Genomic DNA, 13,914 nt, shown 5'->3' on the forward strand with positions numbered 1-13,914 from the left:
TTTATACAATTCTTTGGCTTGCTTTGACACTTTTTAAAATGGTGTTCTTTAAAGAAAAATAAGTTTTACATTTTGGTGAAGTATAATTTGTCACCTTCATGAAATCATGTTTTTAAAGTATATATAGAGAAATATAAATGCATATATGTGTGTGTGTGTGTGTGTGTGTGCATGTATGTACCTAAGAGTGTAAATGCATCTCTTTCCTATCTTTATTTCCTACCTCTGTTTGCTGAGATAGAAGTCCTGACAGTCCTTTGGCAGCAAATGTCATGAAAGCCAGATCTTGGCTTTAAATACCCTCTGTACTGCAAAGGGACATGGTTCCCAAAGAGAAGGGTAATCCTAGGGTGAAAATAAAAAGAGCTGATAATGTCTTTTACATGAGAAAACAAGGAAGTATTCAAGGAGTGGTGGAGTAAGCAGACTTTGCAGGTGCCATCGGGAAGGGACCATGGAAGGTGCTATATGGACAATAAAAACAAATAATGAAAATAACAGATTGCAACCCAAGAAATGAAATGTGGACTTATGAGCCCACACTTGTATAATTAAATAAATAAAAATTAAATTGAAAATATGCACAAGCTCCTTTTTAACAGGAGAGCAACAGGCTACAAAAGATGCACTTAGAGAGTAGCCACTTGGCCATCATTAGAGTAGAAACTGACTGAGTGAGAATCGCCAATGAAGTTAAACCCAACAGATGAAGTTCTGAAGAGCATCAACATGTCGATGCACTAATAGAATATCTTCAACAAAGCTCTAATAGGTTAGAGGGAAGCTGATGACGTTACATCAAGAAACCTAACACCAATATAATCAGTAAGTCAAAGTTCAGACATTTCCAGTCATTAGATGGGTCAGTGTTGGGGACCAGGATGAGCAAAGAGCTGTTTCTGGAATATTCCTGCCAAGAAACTATGACCTGTATCTGATCATTCAGAAATATTGAACACGACCAGTTACAGGGCCATTCTATAGAATATAAGGCCAATCTTCTTAAAAAATATTGAGTGTATGAAAGCAAAAGATTGAATGACTTTTTCAGAATGAAGGAGAATGAAACCATGACAAATAAATTCAGTGCAAGTTGCTGTATAGCATCCTGGAGCAGAAAGGAAAAGAGGCATTGTTGGGAAGTTGACGAAATTTCAATGGTGTCTGTGGGTTCGACAATGGTGGTTTACACTTGTTTGTTCCCTAATTAAAGGTATTATATGGTGGTTATGGGGGGTTTTATCTTTGATTTGAAGAGATACACATTGAAGTATTTAGTGGTTATGGGCAAAATATTTGCTTTCAAATAATTCAGAAGAAGAAAAATGAGAATTAAAGAGGGAAAAGGAAGGAAAAGAAAAAAGGAGATGGAATACATATTAACAGGGAATTGATGAAGTAGAGATTTGGGTAATATATTTGCAAATTTTCTGTAAAAATTTTCAAAACTGATTTTTTTTTAAATAACAAGGGGGAAGAAATTCATTTTCGTTATGGTTTAGATATGAGATACTACCCCGAAGAGCTCATGAGAGACAATGCAGGAATGTTTAGAGATAAAATAATTAGATTATGAGAGCTGTGACTTCATCAGTGGACTAATCCATTTGATGGATTCTAATTTAAATGGACTACTGGACTGTAACTATAGGCAGGTGGGGCATGGTTGGAGGAAGCAGGTCACTGGGAGCCTGCCCTTGGGGATTGTATTTTGTCAGCTCTTTCTCTTCCTTTCTCTACTTCTGGCTCCAACAACCATGCCCTTCTGCCATGATGTTCAGCCTCGCCTTGATCCCAGCATGGAGCCTGCCAATCATGGACTGGGAGCTCTAAAACTGTGCCCCCCAATAATTTTCCCCTCTAAGTTATTCTTGTCAGGTATTTGGATCATAGGATGAAAAGCTGATAAACACAATCCTTAAATCCAAATCATCCCTTCAACTATACAAATTTATATTAAAAATTTCAGATGTCAACCTTAAGTAATGTAAGAAAGGGAGTTTTGGACTTAAGTAAAAAGAAATTTGAACACCATTGACTTATGCTTAAATTTTCTATTACAAGCATGCACTAATTTTTCTGATTTTATACTTAGCCTATTTTTTATTTGAAAACAATAATCATATGATCTGGGAGAGTTTGTAAAGCTTAGTGAAAAGACAAAAGAAATACAAATTTTATATAAAAATTCAAATATTAAATGGAAAAAATATTTATAGCAAATAAAACCACAATCTAATGAACAAAGAATGCAAGAAATAATAAATGCACTGTCCTCCATATTCCTTCTTTTCTTCCTTCATTCAATCATTCATTCAGGGAGCAATTATTGAGTATTTCCCATCTGCCATGTCCTGGGACAGTCTATGGAGACACATGAGTAAATGAGCAAAGAACATAAACCAGCCACTCACAAGAGAGGAATCACAAATGGTCAATAATAACATAAAAACCACATTCAACTTTGCTAACAATCACTTGTGTAAGTTAAAAAGGCATAATTTAAAACTGTCAAATTGGTAAAGAAAGTTTAGGAAGTATATACATACATACAGAACAGTACAAGCAAGAATATAGTAAGAAAGCTGTATATATAAGATGGACAAGTTAGCAATCAATCTTTAAAGAGTAATTTCATAATATAATAATAGTTATTTTTCTGTGTAGCTCTGAGGAGAACTCTGACTTATTGGTGTTATATCCAATTTACAAATGAATAAACCACTCAGAGACATTAGACTCTTGGCCATAGCCGCATAGCTACTCAACAGTGGAGCAGGGCTCATTGATGGGTCTGATAATTCATTCATAAATATGAATGTGTTTCTAATCTTTTACCCAGAAAGTGTATATCTAGAAATAAAAAAAAATGAATACCAGGTACAGAAGAAGTTTATGCATAAGCATATTCCTCTCCATTATTTGTAGTATATGGAAAAATCTAAATACCTCAAAATAATGAAGCGAATCATATTATGTTCACACATTAGGATAGTATAGAGTTATTAAAATTATATTCATTGATAGATTTTATGGATTATTATAGTAAGTAGTAAGAAGCATAGAAAATGTTATGTATAGTATGAGCTCTGTTATGCTAAAAATATGTGAAAGTTGAAAAAAGAAAAAAAAAACAAACACCCTACCAAATGTTTAAAAGTTGATTTCTGAACTGTGACATTCTAGACGAATTTCGTTGTTGTCTGCTTTGAGCATTTATGTTGTTTCAAAAGCAAGGAAGAAAGAAAGCATTTCAAAAGCTGCTCTGTGAAATAAGCACAAAGCAAAGAAGCTCAGACAGATGGTGCAGGCACCCAGCTGTATGGCATGCCTATTAAAGCCCCTCCAGGGCTCAGCAAATGGAACATGCCAGAAGGAACAGAGCAGTGCTCAGGGGCATGGGTTGGGTAGCCAGGCAGACCCGAGTTCAAGGATCACATTTACTTAACCTCTCACCTTCTAATTTTCTCATTCCTATGAAGTCATTCTGCTTGGGGTTTGTTAAATGTTCCACAAAAGCCTACGTGCAAGGCCCCTCGCCTAGTTCCTGCTGTATTCCAAGCACTGAGCTACTATTTCAATAATTGTTACCAGTTAAGCTCTTAAAATTTGGCCATTATATTTCTAGAGACAAATGTGAATTCAGCTTAAGGTTTTTAGGTATAAATAACAACTAAACATATGTCCACATAAAGAGTACAACTGATCAGAATATATACATTTAAGCTAGAACATTTTCATTTATTTCCAAATAAATTATTAGAGAGGCCCTAAACAATGAATAATTCACTGTAGTGGAAAATTTCATCTCATATATAGTTGTTGCTCAAATAATAAGAAAGAGTAAGATAACCATACTTCAGACATCTAAACTCCCCTGCATGATGGAGATGAGGTCTCCCATGTTCTTAAGGCTTTGAGGATATTTAAAATTATGTATGCAAGACATTTCCATGTCAGTCATTAAAGCATGTGAATTCCACCGAAATCTCAACCTAGGAAACTGAAAACAAACAAACAAAAAAACTCGCTTTGAGCATTAGCTGCCATGCACTCCCAAGTTTCCTTTTGACTTTTATCCTCATTCTAGTTAATAAAACATGAAACCCTTCCTATTCTCTTGATCAGTGATAGACCAGAAGTCTTTGATTAATGCACAGGTATTTCACATATTTTATACGCTTATGCAAGTTGTTTTCAAGAAGAGGAAAGGTATATTTATATTGCTCTAGTCCCCTACAATGACATGCTCTCCACTCCAGTACTGGAGAGCATGCAGGAGTCCTGTCTGCTCCCCACACTGCCAATGGCCCACAGCATGAGCCTCCTGGACGTGGAAGGTGTTAGCTAGGCCCAGCTCACATTCAGTGAGGGATGTCAACACGGCTGCAAGGAATTCTGTATCAGAGTTTTGGAAGGGACCTCTTATTTAGTCAATGTTATTAAAGATCAACCTACAATCTATTTGTCAAGAATGAGGGAAGACAAACTAGAATTAAAGTCAAATTTTTCTTAAAATGAAGAAGGAGTAACTAAGTTACTAGCATCTCTAATTAAATAGTCTGCATGTTGTTTCATATTCTGTTTCCTAGCGGTGGGTAGGCAGGGGAAGAGTGGGTCGTGGAGACTCTGAAGTAGTCAACACTTGAACTTCAAAATTTCAGCTTCATAATAATTGTTATTTTGTGGGGGAGATCCATTGTTTTTGCTACATTTTATCATGTTACCTCAAATCCTGTCCAAGATTCTTTATTAAGTTATGACCCAAACTGCATCCACACATACCCACAGACTGTGGACTATGTGCCCCGTCCATGTCCTCCTGCTATCCCCAGGACTTCCACCTTAGTTCAGGTACTCTTTATCTGTCACTCAAACACAGACACTCACCAGACAGCTCCACTCACAGTCTCTGATCTTTTCCCTTTAAAGCTTCCTCCACATTAACCAGTGAGCAATCTCTGTAACAACATGTTTAGCCACATTATGCTACTCTTCGTTCACAATGAAGTGCAGCACCTGGTGTGGTGCAGACGCTGGTCCCTGACCCCTCTCCACATCATTCTTTTACTATGCCCTCCTTATACGCTGGAGCAGAGCTTTCATATCCTATCCATCCTAGACCTTCCCGAAGAGTGTCTAAGAGTCTAGGGCAATGCCCAAACACAGAAAATGCTCAATAAATGTAATTTGAATTGGTGATAGTACACGAATAAGAAAAACATTAAGTATCTACACAGATGTTTGTGGACATAAATATGCCTATTTGAATAATTTATAGATAATTGAGAAGCATGGTAATACTTCCTGTAATTCTCCACTTTTTGGCCAATACATTTATTTTTTTTTCCAGTGCTTTGACTATTTTCTTAATCACCGCATGTAAATTCTCCTTAACACTCCCCCCTGAATTTTCAGGATAATTACTTTCTGAGATTTATTACTCAGTCCATGGAGACAGGCCTGCTCTAAGTGCTTGGTAGTCTGTGAGCAAGAATCATGGACGTAGCTCCTTCCCCTCTTATGAGCAGTGAACACCTGACTCACATATCTGCAACTGTATCTCTATCAAGTAAAAAATCAAGTGGGATCCAACACATTAACTGTAGATGCTCATCTCCAACACTTTACCCAAGTAACAAACACATACACACGCACACACTGCACGCATCACTGACATGCACATAAGAAAGACAATCAGAAAAGTTTTAAGGAGTCTTCTCTTTTATTATGTGAGTTTAAATAGAATTCCTGAGCCTGACTCGTCAGAAGTTTCACTGAACTTCATGAGGATGAGGATGTCATAGTGAAGATGTGAATCTGTCTCAGGCCACCCTCTAAACACCAGGGCTTCTCCCAGGACACCTCTCTGAGGATCGGCTGTCACTTCTGTCTTCCTTTAATTCCTAGATCTTTTATCTAATCTCAAGTTCTACCTAGAGAGGCCTCAGAACACGTCTCACCACAGTGTGGAGGTTGATAGAAGTCTTTCTTCTGTGGTGCCAACATCTAAGTTAGAATTACCCAAGGAGGGAGGGATTTTCAAGTTCTCATCTCATGAGGATGATGCTCCACCTCCTCTTCATTCCCCTATTCCTTCTGGGCCAAGGCTGGGACCTGTGAACCCGTCACCATCCAAATACTTGGGGAGTATGATTTGCAATGTGGTCCCGGGAGTTTGTACGTCCTTGTTACTAGAAGGGTTTCACTGTATAGATCCAGCTGGGTATTCAGTCATCACCCACTGCTCCGTTGCTTCTGAAAATCCATCCCCAGGGCCCACAGAGATGCAGACAGAATGATAAACAACAGTGGGTTCTCCTGGTGTAGGTGGAATCTGAGCGCTGTGCATCCTGGTCCCTGCAGGGGTCCCTAGAGATGACCTGGAAGGGCGCGGTAGAGATGGCCTCCACGTAAAAGCTGCATTGCTGGTGTTGCCACGGAGCAAGCCCAGTCCCTGCTTCACCCTGCATCAAGATCAGTGACAACTCTGGCACCCAGGAAGGCCTCTCTTCAGAAGCTGCTGGAAAGAGTAAGATCCTAAATTATGACCTTCAAAAGTTTCCTTGATCTCTGTGCAGTTTGCCCTAAATCTAACGAGATTTCTGAGGCAAGACCAGAGCTAGGACCACAGAAAGTAGAGGATGTTTTGCAAAATGTGGTAGTTCAGAGAAGCTGGGGTCCGGAGGAAGGAAAGGCTCCAGAAGTCAGTACACCAAATGGGAGAGACAGGGCCAACTTAGGGGCAGGAAGTTTTCAGAGCTGAAGATAGGGTCGACATGTGCAAGGTGCAGGCATCAGTTGCCCTTTGAGCCTTAGTCATCAATATCTGTAAACTTCTTTAGAACTTTTGGGTTCTTCCTTTCTGAGGTCCTGTGGCCATATGGTGGAGAAGATGGCTGCCAGAACAAAAATTAAAGAAAATTTAAGAGACTTCATTAAAATGCAGGATATAAACTTTGGCTGTTATTCCTAATATGAGACCGTTTGTCCATCCACCCATCTATTCAGCAACTGTGTAGGCATTTTCCAACTTTGGGCCGCTGTTTCAGAAATAGCAACTACTCAGACCCCCCCAAAAAAACAGCCCTGCAAGAGGGTGGGATGGTAGCAGGGGTGAGAATAGGGTGCTGCAACCCTAAACAAACAGCCACTTATCTCGAGAATATCAGGGATTACCTCCATGAATGCTGTCCAGATTAATGGTGTTACTCCTTGCTTCTGCCCAGAAGGGAAAAAGCCAGATTATCCCGGGTAGCATCAGGAAGTAAAATACTTAATGCAAGTTTCACTTGCTAAAACTAGTAAAGGCCGAGAGAAACAGATCTCTTCAAAATTGCCTTTGTAAAGCTCATCCCTTCATTCATATATTTATTTTTGGCCCTTTATTGAGCACCCACTATATGCAACGTACTTTGCCTAAGTTATAGAATGAGAGAAAATCAACTGATGAAGAGAAAGTAGGGACAACATGTGAAAACTAAATAAATAGAGAAAGTGAAAACACATGACAGGGTTATGGTCCCTTCAGAATTACTTGCATGACTAGTAATTCTGAAAAAATAATTTATTCTGTAACTGCCACCATAGTAAAAATGTGGATTTTCTAATCAAAGATAAGCAAAATTCTGCAGAAAGGTAAATAACATATGACAACCTGGGCTGGCTTATTATGTGAGTTATCTAAAGTAAGTTTTCTTTCTGCACTTCTGTGGATTAAACGATTTGACATAATGACTGAAAGAGATTGCTGAGTCGGCACATGGTGTGCACCATGAACCCTCTATTTCCATTTACTGTCTAATCCAGATCTGCTTTTGGTCCTCAGCACACGCCTCACTGCCACAGCAGTGACCATAGAGGTACTGTCACAAGGGCATGACAGAAAATCAGACATGGGTCACAGAGTTTATTCTTCTGGGATTTCCACTCGGTCCAAAGACACAGATGCTCCTGTTCGGGCTCTTCTCCCTGTTCTACGCCTTTACTCTGCTGGGGAACGGGGCCATCCTGGGGCTTATCTGTCTGGACCCCAGGCTGCACACACCCATGTACTTCTTCCTCTCCCACCTGGCCGTCGTCGACATGTCCTATGCTTCCAACAATGTCCCCAAGATGCTGGCAAACCTCGTGAACAAGAAAAAGACCATCTCCTTTGTTCCCTGCATAATGCAGACCTTTTTATACATGGCTTTTGCTCACACAGAATGTCTCCTATTGGTGGCCATGTCCTATGATCGATACGTGGCCATCTGTCACCCTCTACATTACGCTGTCATCATGAGCCGGAGACTATGCACCATCCTCGCTGCTGCTTCCTGGGCATGTGGCTCCCTCCTGGCCCTGGTCCACGTGGTCCTCATCCTGAGGCTGCCCTTCTGTGGGCCTCACGAGGTCAACCACTTCTTCTGTGAGATCCTGTCTGTCCTCAAGCTGGCCTGTGCCGACACCAGGCTCAACCAAGTTGTCATCTTTGCTGCTTCTGTGTTCATCCTGGTGGGGCCCCTGTGCTGGGTGCTGGCGTCCTACACGCGCATCCTGCTGGCCATCCTGAGGATCCAGTCAGGGGAGGGCCGCAGAAAGGCCTTCTCCACCTGCTCCTCCCACCTCTGTGTGGTGGGGCTCTTCTTTGGCAGCGCCATCGTCATGTACATGGCCCCCCAGTCCCGCCACCCTGAGGAGCAGCAGAAGATCCTCTCCCTGTTCTACAGCCTTTTCAACCCCATGCTGAACCCCCTGATCTACAGCCTGAGGAACGCAGAGGTCAAGGGTGCCCTGCGCAGGGCGCTGAGGAAGGAGAGATCAAGGTGGAGAGATGGCGGGGCACCTTGAAGGTAAAAGATGTGCTCTCTGTGAGGTAGGGCCGGGATGCCAATGCCTCAGCGACTCACTTCTTAGATTTATGATGTCAGGAACGATCACATGCTGTCCCTAAACACAGGGCATTGACATGACACAAAGCATAGCAGAAAGGCACAGAGAGCCCAGGCATGGAGACAAGGGTCAGGTGGGGTGAAGCACAGGGCAAGCAGCCATGAACTCCTACTGCCAGATCTACCCCACAGTGGCTTCTGATCTTCTGAGGCATAGTTCCCTGAAATTTTCTCTTAAATTCCTCCATGATTTCCCTTTCCCTTATTGCCCCAAGACATGCTAAGTGTCCAGGGATGTATGCTGTTGCGGATGTGCACGTACCCTCACAGGGCTAAGTAGCCTGGGTCGATCAGCCCCTATGGGGTGTGGAGAGGGCTTGAGTAGAGCCGGAGTGTGATCCAGAACTTCTACCCTGGAAAGTCATCTGAATGAGCCTCTGAGGTCTGCGTTTAAGAAAAGCTAAAGTGAGGTTTAAGTTTATGATTTCTTTCTTCTTTCATCTCCACTTAATCTGTTTCATTAGTTAGAAAAGGCTTAGAAAGATTGTACATTTGGAGTAACTATGAGAGGAAGTTATTAAGGAGTTACCTTCTCTGGAATTCAGATGACAAAATTAAATGTGAGTGGCAGTTCATTATTATGCTGATCAAGTAAAATATTATATGAGGAAAAAAATTTGCCGAGAAAGAAACACTCCAAAAAAAATGGATATCTTGATAAAACACTGTGGACCATCACTTAGAACCATATATCACAGGTCTCATAAGGACTTTGACAAACTTCAGCAACACTGCCAAGGGCACCTACTCCAGGGGACATAAATCACTTTTTCTGCACCTGTGCAGTCAGAATGACATGAAAGAGTAATTGGTTTTATTTTAACCAAGAACAGGACCTAAGTGGTCAGCAGAGTGACGAGTGGTTCCTTAACACAAAAGTATGGGGTCCTCAGAATGCTCTGCTGTGTTCCCTAACATGTACTGTCACATGCCATTCCAGTGTGATATGTGATGTTGTTATATTATTACCTGATGCTTGTAGATCTTTCTATTTTTCACCATATTTTTTTTACATATAATTATCACTCTCTGTTTTTCTGTTCTCAGGAAATAAAGAAGCAAAGTGGCAATGTTTTCCTCCCACCTTCACTCAATGCATTGTTTTCCCTTTCAGTTCTCAAAAGTTCGAGTAGCAAGCTGTTCTGCCTATCTGTCTATCTGAGCAAACATCTGGCCTTTGGTCATCTTTATGATTCTTATCTCCACAGTGTGAGTCTTTCCCAGCCCACAGAACTCTACAAATCCTGCTCTGAGCCCTAAAGATAAAAATCTGAATAAGGAAATAAATACTGGCCCTTAATGCAACTATAAGCACTATGGAATTATTTTGTACCCTACTCTGAAAGTAGTAAGCAAAAAGGCAATATTTTCATATAACAAGGATTTTCTAACTCTTCCTAGAAAAATTATTATATTCTCTAATATATGTATACCTTGTATTATGATTAAAATTCTAAAAGGGAAGGGTAAGAATAGAAATATACAGTAGTTTATCTAACATAAGGCATACACCATAGATTTGGATTCAGAATTTTTCATTTAGGGATCATGATAAGAAATCAGGGGATGGCATTCATTCTTAATCAGTTCAAAAATGCTTGGGGAAAAAATAAGCTAAAACTACCAAACTTCTGTAGAAGATAACTAATATAGAAGAATTAAAAAGAATTGTCATCTAGCGCCCCTGAATGGCTCTGAGACACACACACTCACCAATAATAAATTGTGTGTATGGGCAGGCAAGGAATGCCTAAAGATGAAGTTACTATGAATTGTGGAGTTCTTGGATGATGATGATGATGTGGTGGCGGTGGGATTGAACCTGGGATTGAACCTGGGCCTTAATAAACAAATTGTACTTCACTGCTTGACCTCCTTCTACTTATTCTTCCAACATTAGTCACAGTTTTCAAAGGACTGGGAATCAATAGAAGAGAGAGGATGAAAACTCTCTACTGAGTGCTTCCCAAACGTCACCCCATCTTTTACCAGTAACTCAGTGGAGTAGATATCATTTTCCTTGTTCACTAGATAAGGAATCTACATTTCAGAGTGCTTTAGCCCCTTGTCCTACGCCACACAGCCAGTGACAGTGCAGAATTGAGATGGAGTCATGGACCGTGCTCATTGCTGACCAACTGCTTCTTATGTTTCTTGCCCAAACAGCACAGATTTTAAATCAACATGAGTAGGGCCCAACAGGCACATGATGCCGAAGTCTAGAATAGAAAATATAACACATTGCCATGTCCAAAGCCTCAAGACCAGAAAGAATATAATCTTGAGCTGGCTTGTCTTTGGGGAAATCATTATCACCCAGGATCAGAGTAGACACCCTCATCTTGGTGGCCCACTTATTCCCCAATAGTAACTCCCTCTTGATGCCTTTCCATAAAATCACATGATCCCACAAGGCATTGCCTCAAAGGGGGCAGTCTGAACTAGAAGTATCATGTTATCCTCAGTATCCTATCATGCTGATAGTTCTGGTCTTCTCTCTCTCTCATCAAATTTACCCATCTGTTTTCCTTTCCTGTGCTATGAATGCTTTCCCAATGAGCTTCCCTGCTTTACTTGTGTGCTGATTTTTTTTTTTGTGTGGTGCTGGGGGTTGAACCCAGGGCCTGGTACATGTGAGGCAAGCACTCTACCAACTGAGCTATATCCCCAGCCCCCATGTGCAGATTCTGGATGGAGCTGCCTGACCAGAGCTCTGTGCTGGTGGGACTAAGTGTAAGCTTGAGCTGAGACACTTGTTAGCTTGGATTTGCATTTCAGTTGTGCTGGGGCTTACTGATAGGTCTGCTTCTAACTATGACTTAGTCTCCTCAATCCTGAGTTTCATCTGAGGTCAGGTGTGGATACTAATGCTTCTCCTAGGTACTTCTCACAACTGTTATGGGTAGTCAATGATATAATGCATGTGAATCTGATTTGTATATTTTTTGATGTGGAAGGTATAAGGATAATGAGAATGAAAAGATAGCCCAGTATGACAGAGTACTGGTAAAATTCATGATTAAACAACTACAGCACTATAAAAATCAATTGTATTCTAGTAATTCATAAATTATTACAATACTTAGAAGAAAAGATGTCTCAAAAAACTTCATCTTTATGAGTTTACAAGTTTTTTAACCTCTTTTATTTGGGGAAGATCTCCGTCAAAGAGGAAGAAGGAAATGCATAAAATGTTTGGAATGAAATAGTTTTCATTGTTCCTGATGGGAGATAAGCTGTAAAAGAAAGCTTTTATGAATTTTTACATTCTATTCATAGCTGCAAAATTCCCAAAAGATTCTTGAGATAGCATTTAGGATAGAAAATAAACAGAAAAATAATTAGTCTATAGCTTTGTTGTATTTTTTTCTTTTACCTTCATACTAAGAATTCTCATCACTGTGTGCCATTTCCACTAGGAAATGCAGGGTCTATATGTAGAGATACAAGCTTGCTGTTGTGGGACCCTGTTCATTGGTTGAATGCTAGTACTCATAGTTGCCTATGCCTTACTAGTGGTCAGGATGCCAGAGAGATTAGGAATATATGGGAGAACAAATAAGTGAATGAACAGATAGAAACTTTTTTTAAATAAATGCAAATGTTTTTCCTGGGAATGAGAAGACAAATAAGAAAAAATAGCTGTCTTCATATATTCCACAGAACATCCTATAAGAGATAAAAGTGACTTATTATTGCCTTTCAGAGGGAAAAGCCATAATCAATAGGTAGGCTTATTAGGGAGGTAGAGTTAAAAATTAATGGCATAAATTCTTTTCTAGCATCATAAAGAATCCATCAATGAGGACTTTGAATTGGTGTGCACTTGCTATAAATGATAAGTGTTGGTTGAACTATACACACATTGAACAGGCATTTGCAATAGGTTCTCTATAATGCCTTTTCAGTATTAAACATTTTGATTTTGCAGAAGTCTTTCATCTTATTTTCTTGATGTCAGAAAGTTTAAACTGATTTTAAACAAACTTGTAGATGTTCAAAGACTTTTAAATTGCAAAGAGGATGTTTCCTGTGTCAAAATTCTGTCTTGCTCTCGCGGTTATTGAGCAGAATTATCAAAAGAAAATACTCAAGTAGGAAGAAGGAGTTGGATAAGGTCCATATTTGGGGTTCTCTCAACGTAATTTCCACAACCACCACTTCATTCCTAAATAGTTGTGGTTTCACATTTAAAATATTCACTTGATCTCCAGTGGTAGTTGCTCAAAGACTTTGCTGGAAACACAGAGCAGTGGCAGATAAACCAGGAAAGAAGAATGAGAAAGACAAAGCCAGCTTCCAAGGTAAGATAAAAATCTCTGTCGACCAGAAACAAAGCCTAAATGCAGACTGTGATTCAGCAGAATCTGGCAGCTGGCCCGAGTGGGAAGAGCTTTGCTTAGGAAACTGAAGTGCTTCATGCGATAACTGGGAACCAAGGTGGGGCCTTTTCTTGAAAATAGAATCTGGGGGCCGGTGGGAGGGACTTTGTTTGCTTACTAATGGAGACCAGAAGTTGCACCATCACACTCTGCCTTACCTGTAAGAGAACCCCCACTTCCTACTACAGACAGACATGGAGTCCACCCACCCGGCCAGCTGTGGAGATCTTCAGTATGCTCAATATTGTTACAGGGGAATAGTCCTAAATCACCAATGTAAGAATCAGGGCTGGAGGGAGAGGGACAAGAACGTGGACAGGGGGAGAACTGGGACCTTCATGTCCATTTTTAGAAGCTGTCCCCCTCCAAAAAAAAAAAAAAAAAAACAGTCAAAATTATCAACAGGTAAAATATAAATTCACTTCTATTGACATTCATTGTTTGTCTTTAGGAATGATACAATAAATGTTGTATGTTCTAAACAGGTAAATGGAGTTTTTTTTAAGGCATGACAACTGCTTTAAGCAGCTGAGGAGTTAAGAAGAAGAAAGGAGTTAGAAAAGAATAGATGGATCTCAAAAAGTATCAGTTACACGTTT

The 13,914-nt window shown here is 40.1% G+C and overlaps 1 protein-coding gene across 1 annotated transcript; it reads left to right on the plus strand.

Moving 5' to 3' along the window:
• The first annotated feature begins 7,878 nt into the window (after positions 1-7,878).
• LOC101969475 (olfactory receptor 2A5) lies at positions 7,879-8,832 on the plus strand. Its single transcript, XM_078027930.1, has 2 exons — positions 7,879-8,130; positions 8,176-8,832. The coding sequence occupies exons 1-2, from the start codon at positions 7,879-7,881 to the stop codon at positions 8,830-8,832; spliced, it is 909 nt and encodes a 302-aa protein (XP_077884056.1).
• Positions 8,833-13,914: the final 5,082 nt, after the last annotated feature.

The sequence above is a fragment of the Ictidomys tridecemlineatus genome, chromosome 2 (assembly GCF_052094955.1).
Source record: "Ictidomys tridecemlineatus isolate mIctTri1 chromosome 2, mIctTri1.hap1, whole genome shotgun sequence".
Taxonomy (NCBI): domain Eukaryota; kingdom Metazoa; phylum Chordata; class Mammalia; order Rodentia; family Sciuridae; genus Ictidomys; species Ictidomys tridecemlineatus.